Source organism: Rutilus rutilus (assembly GCF_951802725.1).
Source record: "Rutilus rutilus genome assembly, chromosome: 13".
NCBI lineage: Eukaryota > Metazoa > Chordata > Actinopteri > Cypriniformes > Leuciscidae > Rutilus > Rutilus rutilus.
This window is the reverse complement of record NC_140218.1, coordinates 12413392-12437945: the sequence shown is the minus strand read 5'-3', so window position 1 is coordinate 12437945 and position 24554 is coordinate 12413392. Positions and strand designations below refer to the sequence as shown.

Genomic DNA, 24554 nt, shown 5'->3' with positions numbered 1-24554 from the left:
TAGAGGCCGTTAAAAGGAACAACCGAAATTCTCCTTTGAAGGGATTTACTCCCAGAGAAATCCTTCGGATCACAGCTGTCAATCACCTGCTCTGGCCCCGCCCACTGATGCGGCTCCGCCTATATAGAGAGCCCGTGAACTCGTGGGAGTGTCATTCAAACACCAGAGCTCAGGGAGTAAGGATGCCTGCTTCACCAACGGGGTTTGGAAACTTCTTCATGGACAGAAACATCAACATGCCCGCTGGATATCAATTATTGGGCTGCCCACCTGGAGTGCAACAGCCACCGCCACATTTTGTGGGCATGGCTGGGGTTCCCTTACCTTTCTCAGGAATACCGGGGTACAGCTTCATCCCTTATCCTCATCCGGGACACATTGCACACATTGTAAGTATTTTGAATTCTTCTCATATTGCATTACAATTCAATGCAGAAAAAACACTGTAAATGTCTAAAAAGATTTTGAAATAGGCTACTTAAAGTTTTTGTATAAAGGTAAAAAATGTATAACTATAATGTATATAGAATTAAATAAACGATAAAATTCAATTAAAGGGATAGTTCACCCAAAAATGAAAATTCTGTCAACATTTACTCACCCTTAAGTTGTTCCAAAGCTGTTGAGTTTCTTCTGCTGAACACAAAAGAAGATTATTTTAAAGAAAGTTGGCAGTCAAACAGTTGACGGTAGCCATTGACTTCCATAGTAGGAATAAAAATACTATGGAAGTCAATGGCTACTGTCAACTGTTTGATTGCCAACATGTTTTAAAATATCTTCTTTTATGTTCAGCAGAAGAAACTCAACAGGTTTGGAACAACTTGAGGGTGAGTGAATGATGACAGAATTTTCATTTTGGGGTGAACAAACCCTTTACTGTCTTTATTGTAATGCAAAACTGTTCATGTTCTAAAACTGAATCTCTTGCTTACTTTCAGAGCAATTCCTATGACCTCAAGGCTGCATCACCATATCACCAAGCTCTCCTCGGACGTGGGGGACCCTATTACACTCCTTATCGTCCCATGCCAGCTGACGACCCCAGTCGGGTCACCAAGGTGGCCACCCGGGAGAGCACCAGCGCTTTGAAGGCCTGGCTCAGCGAACACCTGAAAAACCCATATCCCACCAAAGGCGAGAAGATCATGCTTGCCATCGTCACCAAGATGAGCCTCACGCAGGTGTCGACGTGGTTCGCCAATGCCCGGCGCCGCCTGAAGAAGGAGAACCGGGTCAGCTGGGCCTCCAAAGGAAAGTCAGATGAGGAGGATGAGGAAGAGGAGGGTGAGAGCGAAGAGGAGGGGTCCTTGAGGAAAGGCATGGAGGATGAAGATGAGATCGATCCTCAAACGGTTGATGATGATGATGAGGATGTCACGGTGGAGGACCGTTTAGCGGAAGGACTTGATCAGCAAAAAGAAAGTGACAAGTCTGACACATCGTGTGAGGCCAAAAGAGAGGTGTGTAAGCAAAACGTTGATGTCCAGAAACCTAAAATCTGGTCTCTCGCGGAAACCGCGACCTCTGATATCGTCAAGAAACCCAGCGATTTGAAACACCCTCAAAGCCCAGATTTTGGGAAATGGTGGGCTGGATGGCCTTCAAGAGACTCCTACTCACCTGTAAACCTTTCCACACACGACCTTCTCAAACAAAGTCAATGAGACTCTTCATCCAAAACACTCTAGACTCAATTTTGCACTTTGAAACCATTGGGAACGTTTTGTTGTGGAAGTTTGCATACAAGATTTAATCAAATGCCTGCATGGTTTAAAAACCAAAGGATGCGTGTTCTGTAAATATTGTACATTTCTTTTGTTTAAATTATAAATGCATTTACCTGCTGACTTATTTTTGCTAAAATAAAACGTTGAAAAATCTAAAAGTTTTGCTCATGGTCAGTGTGATTTGGGGGTTTGTTTTTACAATTTTATGCATTGTTTTGCTTTTAGTTTTAGTTACAGAAGCATACTTTAGATTGAATTTCTGAAAGTCTTAAAGACCAATTCACTTAAGCCACGGAAATCTGTCCATGTTCAGTGAATTGCATATAGGCTATGTCGAATAGTGTTCGTAGCCGCAAAAACTTTAGAAAATAGAGGCAACAGCAACATAAGTAAAATATAGACCATTATTTATAAAAAAAAAGAAAAAAAAAAGGCCTTTATTAAATGTAAAATCCGACGTTGCAACATTGTAGGCTTCAATATTACAGAAACGAAATACGAGCTTTCAAATGCGGCTCATCCAATCAGAGTTTGCGCAACGCGATTTTTAAAAATAAAATATCAACAACAGCGATGGGATAAAAAACATTGATTTTAAAAGGTAATTTTTTTTTTTTTTTTTATATTAATTGGATTAAAATCTTAAACCACATAAATTTACGTAACTGTTCGCTGTTTGACAACGCTTTGGAACGCGGCTCATCCAATCAGAATTTAGAACTATTTTATTGTTTTATTTTTATAGTCACACATGTATCCATCATCACTCTTTAAAAGAACGTGTATACAATCGAACTTTATATATATGATAATTGCAGTCGTTCGAGAGGAATTCTCAGATTTTCAAGGCAGATCAAGACGCGTTCAAAGCGTTTCACTTCAAGGCTGGATTTAGGCTTCATGTTATCAGTGAGGACACTACTATTAAGGGATTTGCATATCTAGCTCCGATCTGTTAAAACAATTCAAGGTATCGCGGATTAAGGACATGAATTGTTCCGTCTTAAAGGGTGATAATTAAGATTATTCTCCTGTTTAGTCACGACTTGACAGACGAAAAGTGCCAGAGGCTCTTAGTCTATCTGGCTTTACACCCTTCATTTGGTGCTCAAAGGTAGGATCAAACCTGAACAAAGTTATTTATGAGAAAATAAATAGTATTCTGACACAAAAAGTCAAAGTGCAAAAAGTTAAAGAGTGAATATATTATGAAAATATAATGGTGCGATAAAGGATTAAAAATAAGTCATAGCGATTAAAATTTCCTGTGCATATTTCCCCCACCTAGTTATGAACTGGTATCAGAAAATGAAAAAAATAATAGAATCTCAAATAAATAAACTGATCCATCCAAAAAAAAAAGAGAAAAGAAAAAAAAGTTGCATCCTTTTTCTTTAATAAATCTCTTGACGCAAACACACCCAACATGATTAGGCCGTAGGAGAATATTCTGTTTTTGCGGCCTCCCCTCTGCAGAGGGAATGATAAAAGGAAAACTCTTCCTTGCCAATCACTATGGCTTCCATGTAAATTCAAAGGCCTGTGGTCTGTTAATCCAAGGATAATGAGAAAACCCCTGGGTACAAAAAAGAGCACCTCCCAGCCACCCCCCAAGCACATATTCACAGCTAACACACACTGGGCACAACAATCTCCTCCATGCCCCCTTTTCAGTGGCCCAAATGATGTGTAATCCCAGTCTAAACATGACAGGCAAAAGGCTGTGATATTGAGATAAGGATTGAGGTGTTGAACAATGGTGTGAGATACAATGCCTAAATCGGCCATCAATGTGTCACACAAGGGCCTCCTGATCCCAGCATATGGTCTTATGCTTTGGATGTTACACCCTGATTTATAGTTCAACAAGCTATGTTTGTTTAGATGTATACAAAAAATATGAGCTTTATAAGAATGTGTCAAGTCAGAAATATTTACATCGATACAATCCATTTCCCCAAAAAAGTTAAGTGAGTTGGATTGCAATGTGATTTTACTGTGAGCTATTTTATCCCAAAACTCCACAGACATGGAAATGGCAACCTCTTGTGGACAGTCAGAGTATCCCACAATGCATCTCTTGTACAGTCATGAATCATGAGTGATTTAAAACTCAGTTTCACACAATAACATTTGTCAATAGTTTTTCTGTGGACATTTCACACCTCATAAGTGGCGAGTAAATATCTTGCAGTGATAGACGGGTTATTTATGCGGAATCAGGAATGCTTTAATATGTATAGAGAGTTTATTTTACACAAACCTGAAATAAAATACAATAAAAGAACAATTCACAAACAAAAATTGTGATTTTCAATGGAAATATTTACATACAACAATACAAAAGCATCACAGAAAGCCCAACATTTAACAGTCTATCTAACAGCAAACAAATAAACACAAAGCCAAACATTAAAACATATATTATACATGATTTTTGAGCATAATAATAATTATACTCACTTTTTTTTTTCTTGTACAACGCTATGTTCCATCCCAGCTAACATTTCTAAGAAAGTGGTAACTTCCAAACATTCCGGGAATGTTCAAAACTTCCATTTATAAAAGTTGTAGTTTATAAAAGCATTCTGGAAAAAAGATCCATAAAAAGCATCCATAGGAACTCTCATAGTGCTTCACCACTTTTCTTCCTCGCTCCTTTAGTAGTAGTGGCGTGTGTGTATGCTAGCTACTAGCTAGCTCAACAAAAAGCCACCCTCAACCACCACTACAATCCATCACTATTTTCATTTTTGTTTGCATCTAAATTTGCCTTCTATTTTGGACTTGTAATTATTATGTTAGTGGATCATATTTCATAACTACCACAGGACACGGCAAACAGCAGCACTGAGTAGTATCTACAGTATGTGTTTGAAAACACAAAGCTCATGCTAAGGAGCTACTGTTTCAGTAATGAAAAAACACCTTAATGATTGTATAAGTTTGGTGTGATTGTTTGGTGTTTTGTGTGTGTTTGGTGTGATACAGTGATACAGAAGTTTGGTGTGATACAAATGATTGTATAAGACACATGCTGGTTTGGGGACGTTTAGAGTAAAGCAGTGCTTCATAATGTAATGCTCTATACATTGATGGTTGTAACATGATGGGAGCACAGCTTTTGCTCTATGGATATGAATATGAATTTGATTCAGTAGTTGAAATGATATGTTCCTTGCCATGTTCTTGATCGACAACATTTCCATTTTCTGTCATGTTACTTGGCGTGGGGCTCACGGGTATGCTGCTGTCAACGTCCTCCTCAGGCTGTCGTAATGGTTCGTCTGCTCTTTCAACATCTTGATGTATCGGTTTTATTTTTAAGAGCGCAAGCTCTGGTTTCAATTTGTGGAACTAAAAACAAAAGAACCATTATCATTAATCTCCACACATGAATATCATTTTTTTTCGAATTTAAGGCTGTGCATGACTTTGAATGTCGCATACGATTAAGTAAACTCAGATATTTACCTCTTTCCATCCCTGATTTCCTAGAAGAAAAGTAAAAACAGCAATTATTGATAATTGTTTTTGTTTTATGAAAGATATAATGAGCACTTGATCACTTAGAAATTGTACTATGAAAGCCTATAGAGTGAAACAGTCTGGTTCCGGTAGTAAAAACTCCTTTTCTCCGCAGGAAAATTGATTTTTAAATGACAAATTATGTTGTTAATCGATAGTATTTGCTTCTGTTGAAGCTGTTAGCCCACATTATTTCAACTTATTTTTTAAAATATTTGTTTAACAAAAACTACATTACCCATGATTCTGCGCAGAAAATTCCACCAATCAGAAAGTAGAAGTAAAAAAATATTTGCATATATGTGCATATTATGCAAAAATATTAAATTATATTGTTTATATATATATGCTTGTTGGCTTGGTTCATGGCTTATAACTCTTTAATGAAGACTTATTTGAAATGAATGGAAAAAATACTTCCGGAACCAACACCGCTGAAAAAGTGGGCGGCTCTGTTGCACTCTTTTGTGACAAACAGTATACTTTGTGTTATTGTAGATACATTTAGTAGATCATTTGTAGGTTGCAGTACGTACTTTTTGACTTGTAAAACAACACACCTAAAGCTACGATGACTGCCAACACAAGTACTGCAACTATCACGCCAATGACAACTCTGAGAACGGGTGCATCCACTGAAATGTGAAAAACAAAACATACAACAAACTGAGAAGACTTCCTCATGCCTAATATAAAGGTACCTGTAATCAAACCAATACTACTGACAGCATTGTAAAACATTTTAGTGTGTATTGCAAAGTCTTCACAGTCTTGTTTCAAATAAGCATGAGTGATCAAAAGTGATCACACAAATTTAGCCATACAGGAACTGGACTCCACCCCCACACAACTGTCAGGTTTCACTACTGTGTTTGTAGAATGAAGGCGATTAAAAAGCAAGATTGCGTTTTACTCACAGCAGCTGCGGTCTGAAGTTGAACTGCCAGGAGAGTTTTGATCATACCCATAGTCACAGCTAGACACAGGAAAAAAAGAGAAATTTTAAACTATTTATAAACTTTTTATGATTGTCAATAAAACTCTTGACTTAAATTCTGATATAAACCTATAAATATGATGGCCAAATGAAAATATATAATAAACAATAAACAAAAATCAAACATTTGGGAGTCGTACATGCTGCATTTATTTGATCAAAAATCTAATTTTTATTTTAATGTATTTTGAAATGTAATTTATTCCTGTGATCAAAGCTGAATTTTCAGCATTATTACTCCAGTCTTCAGTGTCACATGATCCTTCAGAAATCATTCCAATATGATGATTTGATGCTTAAGAAAAATTTCTGATTATTATCAATGTTAAAAACGGTTGTGCTGCTTCATATTTATGTGAATGGCGTGATGTATTTTCCCCAGGATTCTTTGATGAATAGAAAGTGCAAAAGAACAGCATTTATTTGAAATAAAAATCTTTTGGAACATTATAAATGTTATCCTTGCTGAATGAATGCATTCATTTCTTTTTAAAATAGGGACTTAAAATCAGAAAGATGTTTCATACGTTGTCCATTCCTTGCAAGTGTCGGCTGAATCGTGAGTGGAGAACGTTCCATTTTTACAGGCTTCACACACAGTATCACTCTCCGGTGAACCTGTGTAAATACAAGGAGATGAGGGGCAAAGATTAGACATTGCCAGAGGTTTGAACCTACAACCTTTCATTTAACCACCAGGCTTCAACAGATTCCTCCAATGTGTCTTTAAGGCAAATCAGATGATTACAGAATGATTATAAAATCTCTAAATCACATCTGAAGTGATAGTCTAGGAGGGATGTGGAGGTGCAATTCAGGACAGAATCAACATAAACCAGCAAGTATGTATACTGTATACATGACGCCTGACAGCACAAACCTTTTTTGGTGACTCTCTGTCCTGGCTTGCAAACACTGTGTTTATTACAAGCGCTGCAGTCATCTTCTTGTGTACAGTAGTATCCATCTTCACAAACGCATTTGTTTAGATAGGTTATGATGATTTTGTCCCCTTGTGGCTTTAAATGTAAATCTGATTTAAACAGAAAAGCAAGAGAGATTACATTATTCATTTAGCAGATTCATTTATCCACAAGTTTATCATGAATACTAATAATTAAGTTTTAAAACTATTTATTATTGATATTAATAGAGAAAAAATGAAATGTGTAACTGTTAAAAAAAAAAATCATAAATTTGTCTTAATAAATAAATAAATAAAAATATTGAGGCCAAGACAAAGGCCCCCAAGGCTGGGGGGGCCATTACCCATTCAGCAGTAATACACACTTACTGGGGTCACAGCTGGGCTGGCGTTCGCATTTGGTATTGGATGTGTAGCCGCTCTGATACTCTCCGATTTGGCAGTCCTGACAGCGTGGGTCCTCACAGTTGTCGTCCACCAACATCCTCTTGCCTGTGACACATTCACAGTAACTACCCACTCAGATTAAACTAAGAGATTCGTATATTGAAAGAGGACTACGACTATGTGAAATATGGTAGTATTGATGGGTTTATTTCAAGACAACATGTGAAACAATATTAAGACAAAGCAAGGACTGGGCAATTAAAAAAAAGACAAGCTAACTTGATAAAATAAGTTAACTCAACTAATTTTCTCCAGTTAATGTCAACTTATATACTTTTGTTCTTCTAGATGCTTACATTGCTAAATGCTAAACATGCTTTAGTTGCATTGACAATCATTTTTAAGTTTAAAGGACTACCTGTTACTTGTCCTGTTACCAGAACTTTTTAAGTTAACTTTAAGTGGAGCGAATTAGTTGAGTTAACTTAAGTTGAATGTGATAGGTTGTCTTATTTTTTCAAGTTAGCTCAACTTTTTTTTAAAGTTGCCTTGACAAGAATTATCAAGTTCAAAGACTACCAGTTACTCATTAGATGAACACATTTTTTTAAGTTGACTTCAACTGGAGCGAACTAGGTTGCCTTTTTTCAAGTTAGCTCAAGCTCTTTTATTGTATGGTGATACTTCCTCGAGTCTAGACATGTTTATTAACTGGAGTGACACGCTGAATTACGTCTATACCTGGTCCACACTTTTTGCAGCATTTATCATTCTTCTTATAATGTGTTTCCTCCTCACAGCATAGCACAAACTGCAACAGTGTGACCTGTCAAAGATAAAGACATACATGTAAGAGGAACATTATGAAGAATACTGTATGGCATGCCAGCGCCCATGAGGAGATGAGAGGGCCCACTCCATGAAGAATAAAACAGCTTTTTCAAGTAGACTATTATGTTAAGGGTCGGTCTTTTAACATCTTAATTAGTAAATATAAGTAAACAATCTTTTTAATAATCAGTTATCATACAATGCGTTATTAATAACCAACCCTATATTTCAAAATGTATGTTTTCGAGCTAGTTAAGTCAGTTAAGGACATGCGAACTCTCAGACCCCAAAACAAACCACCAGGCCATCTTAAAACTGAAATGACGTTACAGGAAAGTCCCTGAGATCCCCACCAAGAATGTTTTTGAACAGGGCAAACTGCAACCTTATACTTCCATCAAATAACTATTTAACAACATACAATGCACATGTTTGTTTTCATATGTCACTTGGATACAGAGACACTTTAAATGCTTCTCTAATGCTATAATGCGCATTCAAATAGAAAGTGAAAGTAACCTGAAACATACTAGTCATTCTTACGAGTCATTCTTACGAGTCATTCACCAATCTAAGAATTCTAAATGCTATACGTGAAAAATAATAACAGTACTGTTACAGTGAATATCAACAATGTAACGTTAAATAACAACCGACACTAACATTCACGCCCAGTTATCATGCACGCGCGCAAAGCGCACATTACTTACCAGCAAACAAATAATGAAAACTGTCCTCATGATGGCAATATAGAAACGGATCCTTTTCACCAGTTGTTAATGCTTCACAAACACATAAGACACTAAACACTCTGCAGCAGCTCTTCAAATAATGAATCATCACACAGGCGCGCGAGAGGGGGGTTTCTTTCCCACAGACAGACACGCCCACATGTGACATGTGACCATTTCCCATTTCCCCATGCTATTCCAAGAAGTGAGAGTCTACTCTAATGACGTTTTAGAGCCATTGAAAGACAAAAATTCTTGCAAAAATTGATTATGACACATTTTATTAGGAATATTATTTCGAGTTTAAGAGGGAAAGTTGAAAGAATACATTTCAATAATTAACAAAAAACTCCAAACAAACAAACCACAGATTATAATATGGGAATGGTTTATCTTTCAGCAGTCTAACTTGTAACTCAACCAGAGAACTTCCCTGCTTGACTCTCACTTCCTCCACAAACAAATGCTTTTATTATTATCGAGTCACGTCACCAGTGACAAAGCTTGCGTGGAAGTAACATTATCCATCCGCCTACTTTAATTTCAATTTACAGATGCAAAATATAAAATCATTTAAAATAGTTTTTCTGTGATTTACTGAATGGATTACATTGTGACTAATAGCTACAGAAAAATTCTGACCACTAAGTGTAATGTGAGCAGGGAATCCAAATCCAAACACAAGTTTATTAACAAAAAACACAGATAATCCAAGAACAAGAGTAATCCACAGAGAGCAGGCAGGAGAGCAATGACTGACAAACAATTAAAGCACAGAGGTTAAATAGACAGATTAACAAGGGGCTGATGAAGGACAGGTGTTGGTGATTTGATATCATGGTAACTAATGAGGTAACTAGGGTGACAAGGTACAAGGCAAAACAGCAATCAAACAGGAAGTGAACAGAAATAATGGGAACAAAGAATACACTTTAAAAAGTCCTTACAAAACACAAGACAGCACAGGGGTCGTGACAAGGCGTAGCTGAGGACCACCATGGTGGCACAGAAGACCACAAGGGCAGATCAGACAGGTCTGAAGGTCCTCATGGTGGTTCAGGCGGAACTGGAACAAAGAAAAGGTTTGGCCTCTGGGGCCATGTGTCAAAACAGAAAGAAAGTTCAGTAATGGTCTCCGTGGCCATAACAGGGCAGGCAGGACATTCAGGAGAAATGTATGTGATAAAGCAAGCAGAGTCTTTGAACTCGGCCTCCTTGGACGAGACTCGGGACCATAGAACGGCCTCTCTGGTCGAGACGAGACAGGGAGTTCATAGGTGACCTTCATGGTCGTGACAGGGCTAACAGGAAACTCAGGGACGACCTCCGTGGTCGTGTCAGGACAGGTAGGGGGTTCGAAGGCAACCACTGTGCTTGTATCAGTGTAAACAGAGTTCCTGGGCGGACACCACTGCCTCAGGCAAAACTAGATCTCCTTCCGCCACCTCGGGAGAAACTGAAGCATACGCGGCCTAGACACAAAATGGCCACCGTCGTAGCTGGGAATGCCATCAACAGTTGGAAAACTTCTGAAACCCTCAGACTTGATACCACCATGGAGATGCCAGCTGCTCATACCAATAACAGCACGGTGCCCGCCAAACTGGAAGCCAATCTCACATGGAACACAGGCTGGGATCATATATTTATATTTATATTAAGATTTAAATGTTACATTTTATTTTTGTGTACGTGTGCAATACAGTATACTGTAAGTAATATTCAAATACTATACAAAGTATGATATAGTGTTGTTATTCTTGAAAATAATTCAACAAAAATCATTTTTCATTATTAGAATATTAGACTTTAACTTAAAAAACAACAGAACATTGAAAGTGTTGGCAAATAACTAAAACTGAAATAAAAATAAATTAAATCTAAACAGAAGTATAAAAAAACGAATAAAAATGACAAAAGCGCATAGCAAAATTAATAAAACTTAACCTAAAATATACTAAAAATTAAAATACAAAAAGCTACTTTACAAATATTAATAAATACTAAAATAATATAAAATAAGTATGAATATAGAGTACAATAGCCCATAAGACAAGAAATCAAGTGATATTTAAACAGTTAATGAGCCAAAAATGCTGAGATAATGCCATGCTTTGAAAGATCACATTTGCCACAGTTTGCCACTGTGAGAAAAGAGATTTAGCAAAGCAGTCTAGTGAGTTTAACAGCCAGAGGTGAATCCCGCCCCTGCTAGAGGACTCTCCCTTACAAAAAAAAAGAAGAAAAAAGCCCAGGTTTGGATTCAAGAGACAGCAGGAGGAAATCCCCATGTAACAAGGAAGTTGTTTTGGAATATACACATGAGTAGTTTTAGGGACATACCATGGAAGAGAAGAAAAACTCTCTGATCATCAGTGATTCAACAAGCCAGATCCCAGCACAATGATGTCTGACTTCAGACACGCTTGGAAGATTTTCATACTTATTGTATCACTTCCTCACCAGGTATACATTCTGAGAATGATTTGAGGCATGGCGTACTGTAATTAAACGTTCTAGTGAAAAACCCTTGAGTCCCATGAGGAACAGTTCAGAGAATATGTTCGTCACATGTTGCATGTTATCAGAGGAAGGCTCTTCTCTTTCAAGACACTGCACAGTCTAGGGGGCTTGCTGTATAAAACGCATCTACAAATTACAGTTAGCCTACTAAAGACAATAAAAGTAGGGTATCAGACAATAACGGGAGGACACAGTCTGTGTGTTAAATAATTGAGAAATATGCAAAAGGTAGAAACACTAGTATACAAAAATACATTTGCTTGTATGTAAACTTGACTACAGTGGTAAATGAAATAGGATGTAAACACTTCCTTTTCTCAGTCAGTCTGTCAGTTTTTGTCGCACAAGTTATTTTAAGCCAGAGTTAGTCAGCTACAGATGAATATGTTTGGGAGGATCGATACTGTACATAATAACACAAGTTTAAACTTTGTTTAACACTCAATGTGGTTATTAAATGCTTGAAAGTGTATTCAAAGAGTTCAAACAGAACTGATTAAAATGCCAATTTCCCTCCAAGTCCATTTCATTGTTTACCAAAAATACAGAAGTTAACATGTTATCTGTAATGACAATGCTCAAAGTATACAGCAAGCTCCTATCTATTTAAATGTGGAAAGATTGAAATCACAAAAGCTAGTTATTGTTATGCTTAAATAACTTAAATAACAACCTAACAACATTACTATCATAAATGGTACCATAAACTGCTGCTTTTGCTCACATCCCTCAAATTGCATGATTAGTAAGTCTGGTGACTTATGTTTTTACATTACTTTAACTCATCAAAATAGTTTTATCAATTTCAACTTTTTTTTTTATAAATACGTCGTTATATGATATCCCAGACAGCGACATAGCGTCGGCCCAGATCCGGGCCACATCTGGCAACGCGTACAAGATGTGGGCCGGATCTGTAGCCCCGCCCCTTGTCTTCACTACTTGCGTATTTATGAATGAACGGCTCGTTTTAAAATCTTCCCGGTCGACTGACATTTGTCAAGACATCTGCTTTAAAGATTACAATAATCCTCATGATAACTTTCGTTAACGTTACATTAAGTAAATCCACTTCAAAAGCTAATTACTCCTGGACAGCAATGCCATAGAAATATACAGAGCGATCGCAAAGTTCAAAGACAATAAACCTTTTATACTACAGTTGAATCATATCGAATGCATTAATATTATGAACAGCAGGTATGCTAATTATTTCCCATCTGCTTTTCTGTCGTTATCCTGGGACGCTAGTCCCGAGGTAAATAGAGTTCGTCAGTTCCAGTTTGTATCCAGCCTCACATGGAACTTTCAGATGCCCCAACACCCGTGAAGAGACGACTCGACGCTGGCGATATGTTATGCCCTAAATTAATACATGATTAACTAACTGTATTTTTCTATGTACATTTCTGAAATGCACTTTCTGTAAAGCTGCTTTGAGACAATATGTATTGTGAAAAGCGCTATACAAATAAATTTGAATTGAATTGAATTGAATTGAATTGAATATTCTAAAGATGGCTGCCTTGTTTCTCTGGCGCATAAGGTGGCTTGTTCGACTTGAACCGGCGCTGCACAGACAGATCGGTTTATGACATGATCAAAGTACCACGAGCGATTGAAGAGCACACAGCGCTGTCTGCGCTCTAATCGTTCTCGCGGTATTTTGATGTCATTCACCGATCGGTCTGTCTTTGTGCAGCGCTGGTTCAAGTCGAACAAGCATATGTTGCTGTTTTGGATTCAATTCAACCTCAGTCAGTTCAATAATTTAAGTTGAAATGACTTGTACAACCAAGGTAATTATTAAAAAAAATAATTACGGCAGCCACTAAACTTTTTAAGTAGGCCTAGATAGGTGGATTTACAAGTGTTTTTTTTTTTCTTTTCTATTTTTTACAGTATTCTTTTCTGGTCCTGCCGATGTGATGAGCATGCGCATTCTATAGTAAAAAACAAAACAAATTGACACTCGGCCGTCTACCGCCAAGCTGTAGGATTTACCTAATCGGTTACCTGATGATTATTGGATTTAAAGCTGTAGTATAATATTTTATAATATCTGAATCTATGTTTAACTTGGTGAATTGTCGTCACAGTAGCATTTAAGTAAAAAAAATACTATTTTACAGCTGCAATAACTGCTTTAAAGTTTGTTGTGGGTAAGTAACAAGCCACTTTCATGATCACAACACTATTATATAACTAGTGTGTACTTTATTTAAAGTTTAGTTGTCTTTTACAGCGTCGTAGTGATTTTGTGTTGGATGTACGCCATCTAGCGGTTGAACAGACGGTTGAACTAGCGTTACAACTTGCAAACAAACGTGGACATGTTTTATTTTACTCATTAAATTTGACAGTACAAGCAGCCTACAACCAACCACATTTACAAAGACAAAGACATGATATACAAGCCATAGATTTAGATTTTTAAATGATTTTCAACTGAGAGAACACAGAAAGATGAGAAGTCAGATAAAGTGTGGAGGTGTATGACTTCACCTTTTTCTTTTTTTATCCTCAGGTAAGCCGCTTTTCAGGAAGTTGCCTTGTAATAAATACACATTCCATACAAGCATACCAAGTTCCCTCTCACACAAACACACACCTTTACAATCCTCAGTCTAAGTTTGACTGATGGTTGATCTGACATGTTTTGGTCTCTTGAAGCCCAATGAAGAAACATGAATCATAGAAAGACAGTGCATTTTCCTCAGGTAAGAGACATTTCTTAAAGCTATTATTCAAATATTCAGTGTAAAAGTCTGTTTAACTGCAACTGTACTGTGTTGAAAAACAATGGGTAATCATTAAACTGTTTAATTTGTTCATATTTAATAAACAAAAATGATATCAAACCTCAAAAACACATGGCTGTAAATGAATGTTGTGTTGTGAATTCATAAAAAAAAAAAAGCTGTGTTCTCCGTTTCATTTACAGATGAATGTAATGCATTTGGTGTCCCACATTGATTGCGTTAACCAAAATAAGAATCATATATAGTGTCTCTATATAGTGTAATAAAAAGTAAAAATTTTACAGGAAGACCAAACATGTGTCATAGGGAATCAGGTGTCCGCAAATCAAGTGCACTAGCATGAAATACAAGATTACAATGACGGTAAATCGTGTGCCAAAAATAAAAATCATCAAAACTTCCTCATTTCAACAGTCTTTTGTCAGCTAGTTCATTGTTGCCAAACAATGTTCCATGGAGACAGCATGTGCTTGTCTTAAGAATAATCACTTAACTTAAACTCTTGACTTAAACTCTCATTGTTTCTACAGCTCAGCAACGAAATGCAGCTGAATCTCATGGACATGGTGAAATCGGGGAAAATGAGTATCGACGAAGCTGTAAATCAGGCTAGAAGTGGCTCAGTACGGAAGCAAAGTGACTTAGACCTGGAGGTGATCTACAGTGATCTACAGTGGGCCAGAAAATTCACAATGCAATAGAATGGCAATGCAAACAGTCTTATTGCCAAAATAGAACTTATCAACATTTGAAATATACAGTCGTGCTCAAAAGTTTACGTACACCTTGTAGAATCTACAAAATAAGAGGGATCATACAAAATGCATGCTATTTTTTATTTAGTACTGTTCTGAATAAGATATTTGACATAAAATATGTTTACAAGACAAAAAAGAGCTGAATTCTGAATTTATAAAAATGACCCCATTCAAAAGTTGACCCTTGATTCTTAATACTGTGCGTCATTACCTGGATGATCCACGACATTTTCCGAATCCTTCAGTTTTCCAGCATCTTTTGCATATTTGAACCCTTTCCAGCAGTGACTGGATGATTTTGAGATCCATCTTTTCACACTGAGGACAATTGAGGGACTCAAACACAACTATTAAAAAAGGTTCATACAGTCACTGCTGGAAAGTGTTCAAATATGCAAAAGATGCTGGAAAACTGAAAAATGTGCAGGATTTTTCTGAAGAAACAGTCGTGGATCATCCAGGTAATGACACAGTATTAAGAATCAAGGGTATGTGAACTTTTGAATTGATAATAGGTCTAATAGGTTAGACAAACTTAGTCCCAGTCAAGTTGGAAGTTACTGAGCTGGGGACTATTTTCAGGCGCTGCGTCATATCATTACGCCTGCTGGACTCATGGTACGGCAGGAAAGTTTCTTGATTATTACGCAGGAATGAGAGTATAGTTCCTAGCCATATCAGCCTAGAAAATCGCAACCATTCATTTTCCGTCGGTCTTAGTACACGATGTAACTACAGAAGAGTCAAGTTTTAAATAGGAAAAATATCTAAACTCTTTGGTCATTTTTTTGAGAGAGATGCTAATGGTCTTGTCCGATTCAATGATCTATGCTAAGCTATGCTAAAAGTGGCACTGCCAGACCCGGAGATCGGCTGAATGGATTCGAAAACGGTAAAACTCAACTGTTTAACTCTGGGGGAGTTGTATAATGAGCCTATTTCCAAAAAAAGTGGAGTATCCCTTTAAAATAATTACCATTTTGCAGATTCCTTAAAGGGTTGAGTAACCTTTTGAGCATGACTGTATCTTTTATTTTGTTTTATTTAAAAAATATATAAAATAACTTAGCAAAATGGGCGTGTAATTCAGTCAGACTGATTTCGTTGAGCATTTGTCATAAGAAAGTGGCTGGTTATTTTAGGCACAGTCCTTGTTAAGGAAATGATTTGTTGTTTAACCAGTCGTCGTGGGACTGTCCCTAATATTAAGAGCAGATCTCTATGGTGAATTTAATCATCCATATTGTAAAGTGACCTTTTAGGAAGTATTCTTAAATTCTTTGTTTACATATGTTTCTGTTGTAGGAAGAACAGCCATCACAGTATAACTTCAGTGTTCGCAAGTTCAACCGCTACATATGGCAGAAACGAGTGCTGCAGGTGTGTATCAAGTATACATATTACGTTTTAATGCACGATATAACAAATGCACGCTTCTATGCTTCAGATTGATTTCAGCACAAGCCTAATGTGCAGCATCGAGAAAGGCATCGTGAAACGCCAGCTCCTCTTTTCTGATGTGAAAAACTGCCATGAAGCGACAGGTACCAGGTTCTCCATTTCGTTCAGAGGTCGGACTGACTATGAGCTGGAAGCTGCATCTTTAGAGGACAAGCAGAAGGTGAGAACATCACGTGCAACGTGAATTGAATTCATAGTCTTGGGCAGATCATTAAACACACATCAAATCTTTTTAAAACCATTATTATTAATATGAGTCTGCATGGCCATGATAAAGCATCTTTATTGATGTATTATAAACCATGTAATCTCACTTTCAGATCATACTGCTGATAAATCAGATCATCTACAGTAACATATACAGCCCTCCTGTGAATGGGTCTGTTGAAAGGAAAAGCTCACACTTACCTCCGGACAACCTCAAAGAGGGACAGCTTTTACTCCAGAGAGGAGGACTGGCATCATTCAAATGGAAAAAGTATATTTTTTTTGACATTTTATGTTTTGTCTGTTTCTTGCGAAACAGCCCTTAGCAGTTGTTATACCAGTTAGACTGGAACAAACGTCACAAGCCTCTTCTCACTAGAACGATCAGCTTAGGTCATGTTTGTTAACATTTTAGTGGTGCTCACTCATGCAGCCGTCCTGCAGGCTCATACTTTTTGAACAAACCCCTAACCATATACTAAATTATAGTATGTATGTCACTTTTTAAAGTAATCTTTTATTTTTTTTGCCTATAAAACCGGCAAAATAAAATCCCATAGGCTTCCACTGGATCATAAATAGCAACCAGAATATCAGCAACACCTTTGCAACCACCTAGCAATAAACTAAAACTGTAAACCTTAGCAACCTCAAATTTCTGGCAAGTATCCAGCATTGTTGCGTCATGTTTTGCACAGCAGACACCACAACATTTTTTCTATTGCAAGTTTGTATAGAAAATATGTTGGCATTAGAAATATAGATTTATACAATGTCTTTCAGGGGAATTACAATTACAATTTTTTGATTTTTTTTGGCACCCCTTGCCACATGTCAACTATCTTAAAGACTTATTAAATATATTTGTGATCTACACTGAACAAAATTATAAACACAACAATTTTGTTTTTGCCCCCATTTTTCATGAGCTGAACTCAAAAGATCTAAAACTTTTTCTATGTACACAAAAGGCCTATTTCTCTCAAATATTGTTCACAAATCTGTCTAAATCTGTGTTAGTGAGCTCTTCTCCTTTGCCGAGATAATCCATCCACCTCACAGGTGTGGTATATCAAGATGCTGATTAGACAGCATGATTATTGCACAGGTGTGCCTTAGGCTGGCCACAATAAAAGGCCACTCTAAAATGTGCAGTTTTACTGTATTGGGGGGGTAAAAAAAACAACAACATTGAAACCCCCCAAAACCCCCAACCACCCCCCCCCCCAAAAAAAAACAAACAAAAGTGTTGCGTTTATAATTTTGTTCAGTGTAGTTAATTAATAATTAAAGACCGTATTTATGTTTTGTCAGTGTGCCTCATAAAATGTTGTTATTTTGAACTTTCTATTCCTAAAAAAATAAATAAAAATAAACATGGAAAAATAAATAATGAGAAATCTTTTTAAGTGTATTAAAATAGAAAACATTTATTTTAAATTCTAATAATTTCACGTTATTACTGTTTTTACTGTATTTCTGAATAAATAAATGCAGCCTTGGTAAGCAGAGGAGGCTTATAAAAAAATTATAGAGACCCCAAACTTATAACATATATAACATATATATAACATATATTTATTTATTTATTTAAAGATTACTAACAGTTATGCTATGTTCTGCACTCTTAGATATGAAGCTCATCTTCAGACTGGTCAGCTGACCTTGTGGACTGTTGCTCAGCAATCTGCCAGCAGTAATCCAGACGAGTTAGTTTCCTCCAGCGAGACCGTCTGGACTCTCTCAGACATTTATGACAGTGTGGATGACATCAGGTGTGCAGGGGTTGATGGGACAGCTGTTATCATCCATCTCTCAGACGGTAATGTCAGGGTGGAGACCTCCTGCACCACCGACACCTTCACTCTGATCAACGACAAGAATGACTTCCTGTGAGTCAAGTGCTCTTTCTTAATCCTTGATCTTTACCTCAATAGATAATAGTCAAGAGGAAATTAATGTGTGACCGAAAGTTAACTCAACAACAACTCTTTTTATCTTTGTCAGGTTCCGAATACCAAAAAGCGAATACATGACCTCAGAGGCAATACAATATGAGCGAGACGCCTGGGTGAAAGCGATCAAACAATTATGTGTGGACTGGAAACGAAAGTCACTACATGAACACTGCTATGAAGCTCCTGAAAGAGCTCTCATTGACGGTACAAAGTCAGAAAGTAAGACACAGAACGAACACATGCAGTTCACACCTCCACCAGTGCCACCTAGTCCGAGACCACGGTTACCCAAAACATTCCCAGCTGAGTTTATAGATAATCCAACAACACTAGAGCCAGAAATCGTCTCCATGAAAGGATCAGAACCGAAGCCAGCCCGGACAGCAGAGTTCAGATCTGTGCTCAAGCCAACCTCACCAGTGGCCACATGCTCATCACCGTCTCTGACTTTGCCGTTAGTATTGCCCCCACCTTTGCCTGTGCCGTCAGCAGTTCCAGGTCCTGCACGGCCCGCTCCTTTGCCCCCTCCGCTGCCCATGAAATCCAAGCAGGTTTCAGAGAGGACAAAAGCTTTTCACTGGGACCTGGTGGCTCAGGATAAGGTAATCTGCTCTTGTGTTCGGTTTTATCTATGGCCCTGTTTACACCTGGTGTTAAGATGCGGATCACAAGTAGACGAGGGAGACACATTCTCGTTTACACCTAGTGTTTTAATCCGTCTCTTTTGTCCACTTTCAACCACTTCTGTCCTGATTTCTTCGAGCGAAGGGTGTGAGTGTGTGTTAGAAATCAGGAATGGTGAGAGAACATTGTGCTTGGTACATTTTTAGTCTTCAAACCAAACTTGGGTCTCCAGCCGTCAAAGTTTAAACCCCGTCTGGCTAACGCGCTTCACACAATGTTTACACATTAGGTCAGTAGGCGGAGAGAAGGCGGTCTTTTGTGGCTGTTCGAACACATGAGCTTTTACACCACGAAAGCAATTCAACCAAATGCGTTTTCATCTACCTCTGGAAGTGATTGAAAGTGGACAAGCTCAAAACGGTTTAGACCCCATTTACACCTGTATTTAGCGTCGTCCACTTGTGATCCGATCGACCAAAACGCTTCTTTATACCAGGTGTAAACAGGGCTTATAGGAGGGGGTCCAGATGTTTGGTCGGACCAGTGTTATTTTAGTGTAATTTAGATACTTGTATTAATTTTTATTTTAGTTTTAGTTATTTTTAAGAAAAGTTAAACTAAAAAAAGAGAAATGTTGCCTTGGCAACTATCTGAAATAAAATGCATACGTTAATTTTTTTTAATAATTTATTTCAGTCAATGCTTATTTTATTGCAAGTATCGAAAATACTTATTTTATGGTGTTAGCTTAAGTTTTAGTTAACTATAATAACCCTGGGTCAGAAAAACTACTGTTTAAGCCATTAAGAAAATGTGCATTTGTACAGTATTAAAAACACTGTAATTAATTGTTAGAATTAATTAAAGTTTGGGATCGGTACGTTTTTTTTTTTTTTTTTATGTTTTTGACTTTTCTGCTCACTAAGGCTGCATTTATTTGATAAAAATACAGTAAATTACAGTAATTACAGTAATATTGTGAAATATTATTGCACTATAAAATAACTGTTTTCTTTTTTTATATATTTTAAGATGTAATTTATTCATATGATGCAAAGCTGAATTTTCAGCATCATTACTCCAGTCTTCAGTGTCACATGATCCTTCAGAAATCATTCTAAAAAGGCTGATTTGCTGCTCAAGAAACATTATTATCAATGTTGAAAACAGTTGTGCTGCCTCATATTCTTGTGGAAACCATGATTTTTTTCAGGATTCTTTGATAAATAGAAAGAACATGATTTATTTGAAATAGAAATCTTTTGTAACATTATAAATCTCTTTACTTTTACTTATGATCAATTGATCGTGTCCTTGCTGAATTAAAGTATTCATTTCTTTAACAAAAAATCATACTGACCACAACTTTTGAACAGTAGAGTACGTATACTGTACATGTACTGCACAGTTCTGTGTGCAAGAATACGCCAATGACCTACTACATTTGATAAATGTGCAGTATACAAACAGTGTTTCCCAGAATGCAATGCACTTGACTTGACCTTCCATTTGTAGTGTTACCAAATTAAACTTTCTCAGTCAGACTTGATTATTATTTGATTGGCCCATTAATAGTATTTGAATGCAAAAATTGGATTTAAAATGCAGAATTACCTTTTTTATTCAGCGGTACGTCTGGACATGACAGCAATTAACATTTTAAACATGTAATTTTTCACATACGTATGCTAGTGTTCCATTCCGAACAACCATAGTTTATTTTTGGTGAAAGAAAACCCCATACAGGGGCTAATTTTTGTTAAATGTGCGTGTGATGATGTTGTTTGCTTGTAAATTCAGACTAAAGGAGTCATTCAACATTAATATTGCAAACGCAGCATTGAAATAGCTGACCTAAATCTGTTTCTTAATATGTAATCATTTGCTAAAGATCACTTGCATTCAAAGCAATGCTTTGATATGAAATAATATCATATGAAATAATGGTATTGACTGTTCCCTGCCTTTGCAGATCGAGAAGTCAATATGGTCTTGCAGGAACCCCAGGAAGACTGAAATTGACACCTCACGCTTGCTTGAGCTGTTTGGAGTGAGAGAGTTAGGCGGCCCAGGCCGATCAGAGTCCACCAGTACTATGGAAATCATGTTGAATTCAAGGATCGCTCACAATTTCAGTAAGTATTGCAGGATCTCTCAGGCTATCAGCCAACATCTTTAAATGAAAAGTACCTTTTCATTTTCATAATAGAAATTAGCAGCCAGGATATTCTTGCAGGTTTGGAACGGCATGAGGGCGAGTAAATGATGACAGGTTTTCATTTGTAGGTGAACTAGGTGAACATCATGGCCTAATGTTGTTGCTTGAGAAGAAATGCCAGGCCGTGTCTCGTTATAAATGGTGTATTTGTTGTAGAACTTGTGGAATCAGTCATGGTGTGGGTTATTGATCTCTGTGGGAGGATTAGAGCAGCAACAGAGAGGACCATTAAAAACCTCTCCTGGATTGGCTTTGAATAACAATAGATCTGACAAAACAATTTGCACATAGGTTAGTTCTCACGTACTTAAGTCCTCAATAGATTTTGTAGTTTGACAAAACACTATGAATTGAAAAACAAGCTGTTTAGCAGACTACTACGCTGATTACTTTAGAAAAGAGAATTGTGTCTTGATCTTTCTTATGCTTATTTGTTTATTAGAGGTGTTTGCAAAGGACTTATTGAGGAGTGGTGTGCCATATTACCTTTCTAAGCAATATTTTTTTTGGCTTGGACTTCTGGAGGATTATAATTCTACTTACATTTATTAATGTGTTTTTTGTCATGTACTGTTCAACACATTGTGCCCAAAAGGCTGAGATCACATTGAAATTCTGACTATCAAATGCTAATTTCTGCTGTATGTATTGTAGAACACTATCATTCAAAAGTTTGAGGTTGGTCATTTTTATTAATGAATTTTCAGCATCATTACTCCAGTCTTCAGTGTCACATGACCCTTCAGAAATCATTCTAATATGATGATTTGATGCTCAAGAAACATTTCTTGAGTCACATGATTATTCATGTCCGAATCATAAATTGGGTTGTGAAAAAGTATGAACAATACAATACAAAACAGTGAGGTTTGCCATTGCAAACACCTTGAATAAACACATGAGCATAAGAAATATCAAGAAACAATTCTCTTTTCTAAAATAATCACATAGCAGTCTGCTAAAAAGCTTGCTTTTCAATTATTGTCTTTTGTCAAACTATAAAATCTCTTCTAATTTAAACCTGGAATCAAACTTTAGCACTAAATGTTAGCACAAATAAATGTTATGATGTAAAATGAAGAAGAAATATGTAAGATTTTACTAAACTATTAAGAATGGGTTCCGTTAATTGAAATTAAGCTGAAAAAAAAAGTAAAAAAAAAGAATATATATATATATATATATATTATATTAAAAACATGTAAAAACAACATTTACAAATGAAAAGTACTACAATAACTAATACTAAAATAATAATACATTTAAATATAAATATAAAATAGTGTTGTCAACTTTTATATTAGATGCGATAAATCATGATTAATCTATTTGACAGCACTTATAAAAAAACTAAATTAATAAAAATGACAAAAGCACAAAATGACTAAAACTTTAACTAAAATAAAAACTGAAAATATATATAAAAAAGCCAATTCAAAATATTAATAAATACTATAATAAAGTATTAATAATACTAAAATAACAATGCTGTGGTTGATTGAAATTCAGAGCTTCACGTAAATTGTTATGCTGATACTATAATTTGTAATGGAATAAATATTTTTTATTAGAAAAATGGAACATTTTCGGTAGTGCATTTTCTCAGACTTTTGGATCCTACTGTATGAAGCATTAAGCTTTCTACGAAAAGAAAATTAAACATAGACAGAAAAAATGCTTAGGAACAATTTACATATTGACCACAACAAAAGATCTAAACCTGATAAATCTGGTCTGTTGACCATCTAAACAGCTCTAAAAGATACAACTAGGTGGCAGTGTTGCATCAAACTGACAGACAAAAAAAAGTATAAATAAAAAAGTTACTGCAATGTTCCAGTGTCCTCCAACTGATACTAAAGCATGGAATATGTTGATTCATCACACTGGGTTTCAAGTGTTCTTTTTTTTTTCTTAATTCTTGCTAGTGTATGAGACTTGAAGTGTTCACTGACTCAAAAAAAGCATTAAAGAAAAAAAAAATGATTTGCAAATGAAAGTAGGTCCTTGTGATCTCTGCTATTAATATTCAATACATCCCTAGAAAATGTTATAAAAAAATTTGAGGCCACATTTTGTACTTGACTGTTGGATTCTAATAGACAAGCACCATTTTATGTCTCTTTGAATGACCTAAAGTGCACTTAAATCTAAAATGAGAGTTTAAAAGAGCTTTTGTGCAAAGTTCTGCACCAAAAACAAGACATTTCCACAACTTTTACATTTTATTTTCACCTTAGCTCTTCACAAAGAGGTAAAGCATGGCCTCGTCTACTCAGGAAGAAAAGAGATTGGATTTCAAAAGCGAGTAAATCAGAACGAAAACAATAACACCAGCAGCAACCAAACGGCTGTGAGTTTCTCACACAGGTGCCTCAATTAGGGGAGCGTTATGAAAAATGCATGACACCCTTACTAGCCTATGTGTCAGCTATCTCTTCCCTTCCAAGTGTCCTCTTCCTCTTCCCCTGTCTCTGACAAGTTGCGGCGGTAGGCAATCAGGGCCCAGAGGAACCCCCAGGCAATTTATCTCTCAGCCAGTCTAACACGAAGGGGCAAAGGGCTACGGAGCTCGGCAAAATGATAATGCCTTCTCAGATGAATATTGCATGTTGATCAGTAATAACTCAGCCAGAAAACTCCCCCGACTGCATGAAAAAGGAAAGAGATTCGCGAGGTGATTGAGTTTGTGGGAGTTCTTGGATGATGGCATCTGTGGTAGCGTGGAAGGAAATGCTCCGTCACGTTCGTCCCGTAGTTTTTCACGTCTGTGACCAAATCAGTATTATGACATTCATTGTTTATGTATATTTAAGTATCTCAGAGTTTCGCTGAAGCATTACAGAAAATACAGACGGTTATAAATGCGATGCCTCTTAGTTAATTACCCCGTCGTTTTATTCCACAGAGACAC

The 24554-nt window shown here is 36.6% G+C and overlaps 3 protein-coding genes across 5 annotated transcripts in view; 2 read left to right on the top strand and 1 right to left on the bottom strand.

Annotated features, from left to right (window-relative positions):
* irx7 (iroquois homeobox 7) lies at window positions 1-1883 on the top strand. The gene is made up of 2 exons (XM_084428700.1): window positions 1-389; window positions 942-1883. The coding sequence occupies exons 1-2, from the start codon at window positions 108-110 to the stop codon at window positions 1665-1667; spliced, it is 1008 nt and encodes a 335-aa protein (XP_084284826.1). The 5' UTR covers window positions 1-107; the 3' UTR covers window positions 1668-1883.
* A 2076-nt stretch (window positions 1884-3959) lies between these two features.
* On the bottom strand, window positions 3960-9300 carry cd40 (CD40 molecule, TNF receptor superfamily member 5). Of its 2 annotated transcripts, none has more exons than XM_084429042.1 (9): window positions 9109-9300; window positions 8309-8393; window positions 7550-7672; window positions 7136-7288; window positions 6783-6873; window positions 6176-6234; window positions 5795-5893; window positions 5205-5224; window positions 3960-5087 (listed from the first exon to the last, which is right to left on the bottom strand). In XM_084429042.1, the coding sequence occupies exons 1-9, from the start codon at window positions 9136-9138 to the stop codon at window positions 4860-4862; spliced, it is 888 nt and encodes a 295-aa protein (XP_084285168.1). In that variant the 5' UTR covers window positions 9139-9300; the 3' UTR covers window positions 3960-4859. The 2 variants fall into 2 exon arrangements, with proteins under 2 accessions (XP_084285168.1, XP_084285169.1); XM_084429043.1 differs by having other exon boundaries at window positions 5819-5893; window positions 9109-9260.
* Window positions 9301-14232: 4932 nt separating this feature from the next.
* Window positions 14233-24554, top strand: part of LOC311302328 (uncharacterized protein) — a 37501-nt gene continuing 27179 nt past the window's right edge. For both annotated transcript variants that reach the window (XM_084428127.1, XM_084428126.1), the window contains exons 1-8: window positions 14233-14372; window positions 14945-15067; window positions 16478-16552; window positions 16620-16793; window positions 16954-17111; window positions 18472-18732; window positions 18848-19400; window positions 21395-21557. In XM_084428127.1, the coding sequence (XP_084284253.1) occupies window positions 14340-14372; window positions 14945-15067; window positions 16478-16552; window positions 16620-16793; window positions 16954-17111; window positions 18472-18732; window positions 18848-19400; window positions 21395-21557 (1540 nt within the window). In that variant the 5' untranslated portion in view covers window positions 14233-14339. The remainder of the gene's footprint in view (window positions 14373-14944; window positions 15068-16477; window positions 16553-16619; window positions 16794-16953; window positions 17112-18471; window positions 18733-18847; window positions 19401-21394; window positions 21558-24554) is intronic.

Coding starts and splice junctions, on each gene's coding strand:
- cd40 (XM_084429042.1), bottom strand. CDS start 9,138: ATGAGGACAGTTTTCATTATTTGTTTGCTG. Junction 7,289..7,549: donor CCAGCCCAGCTGTGACCCCA/GTAAGTGTGTAT, acceptor TGTTTAAATCAG/ATTTACATTTAAAGCCACAA. Junction 5,225..5,794: donor GTTGTTTTACAAGTCAAAAA/GTACGTACTGCA, acceptor CTTTTCTTCTAG/GAAATCAGGGATGGAAAGAG.
- irx7 (XM_084428700.1), top strand. CDS start 108: ATGCGGCTCCGCCTATATAGAGAGCCCGTGAACTCGTGGGAGTGTCAT. Junction 390..941: donor CGGGACACATTGCACACATT/GTAAGTATTTTG, acceptor GCTTACTTTCAG/AGCAATTCCTATGACCTCAA.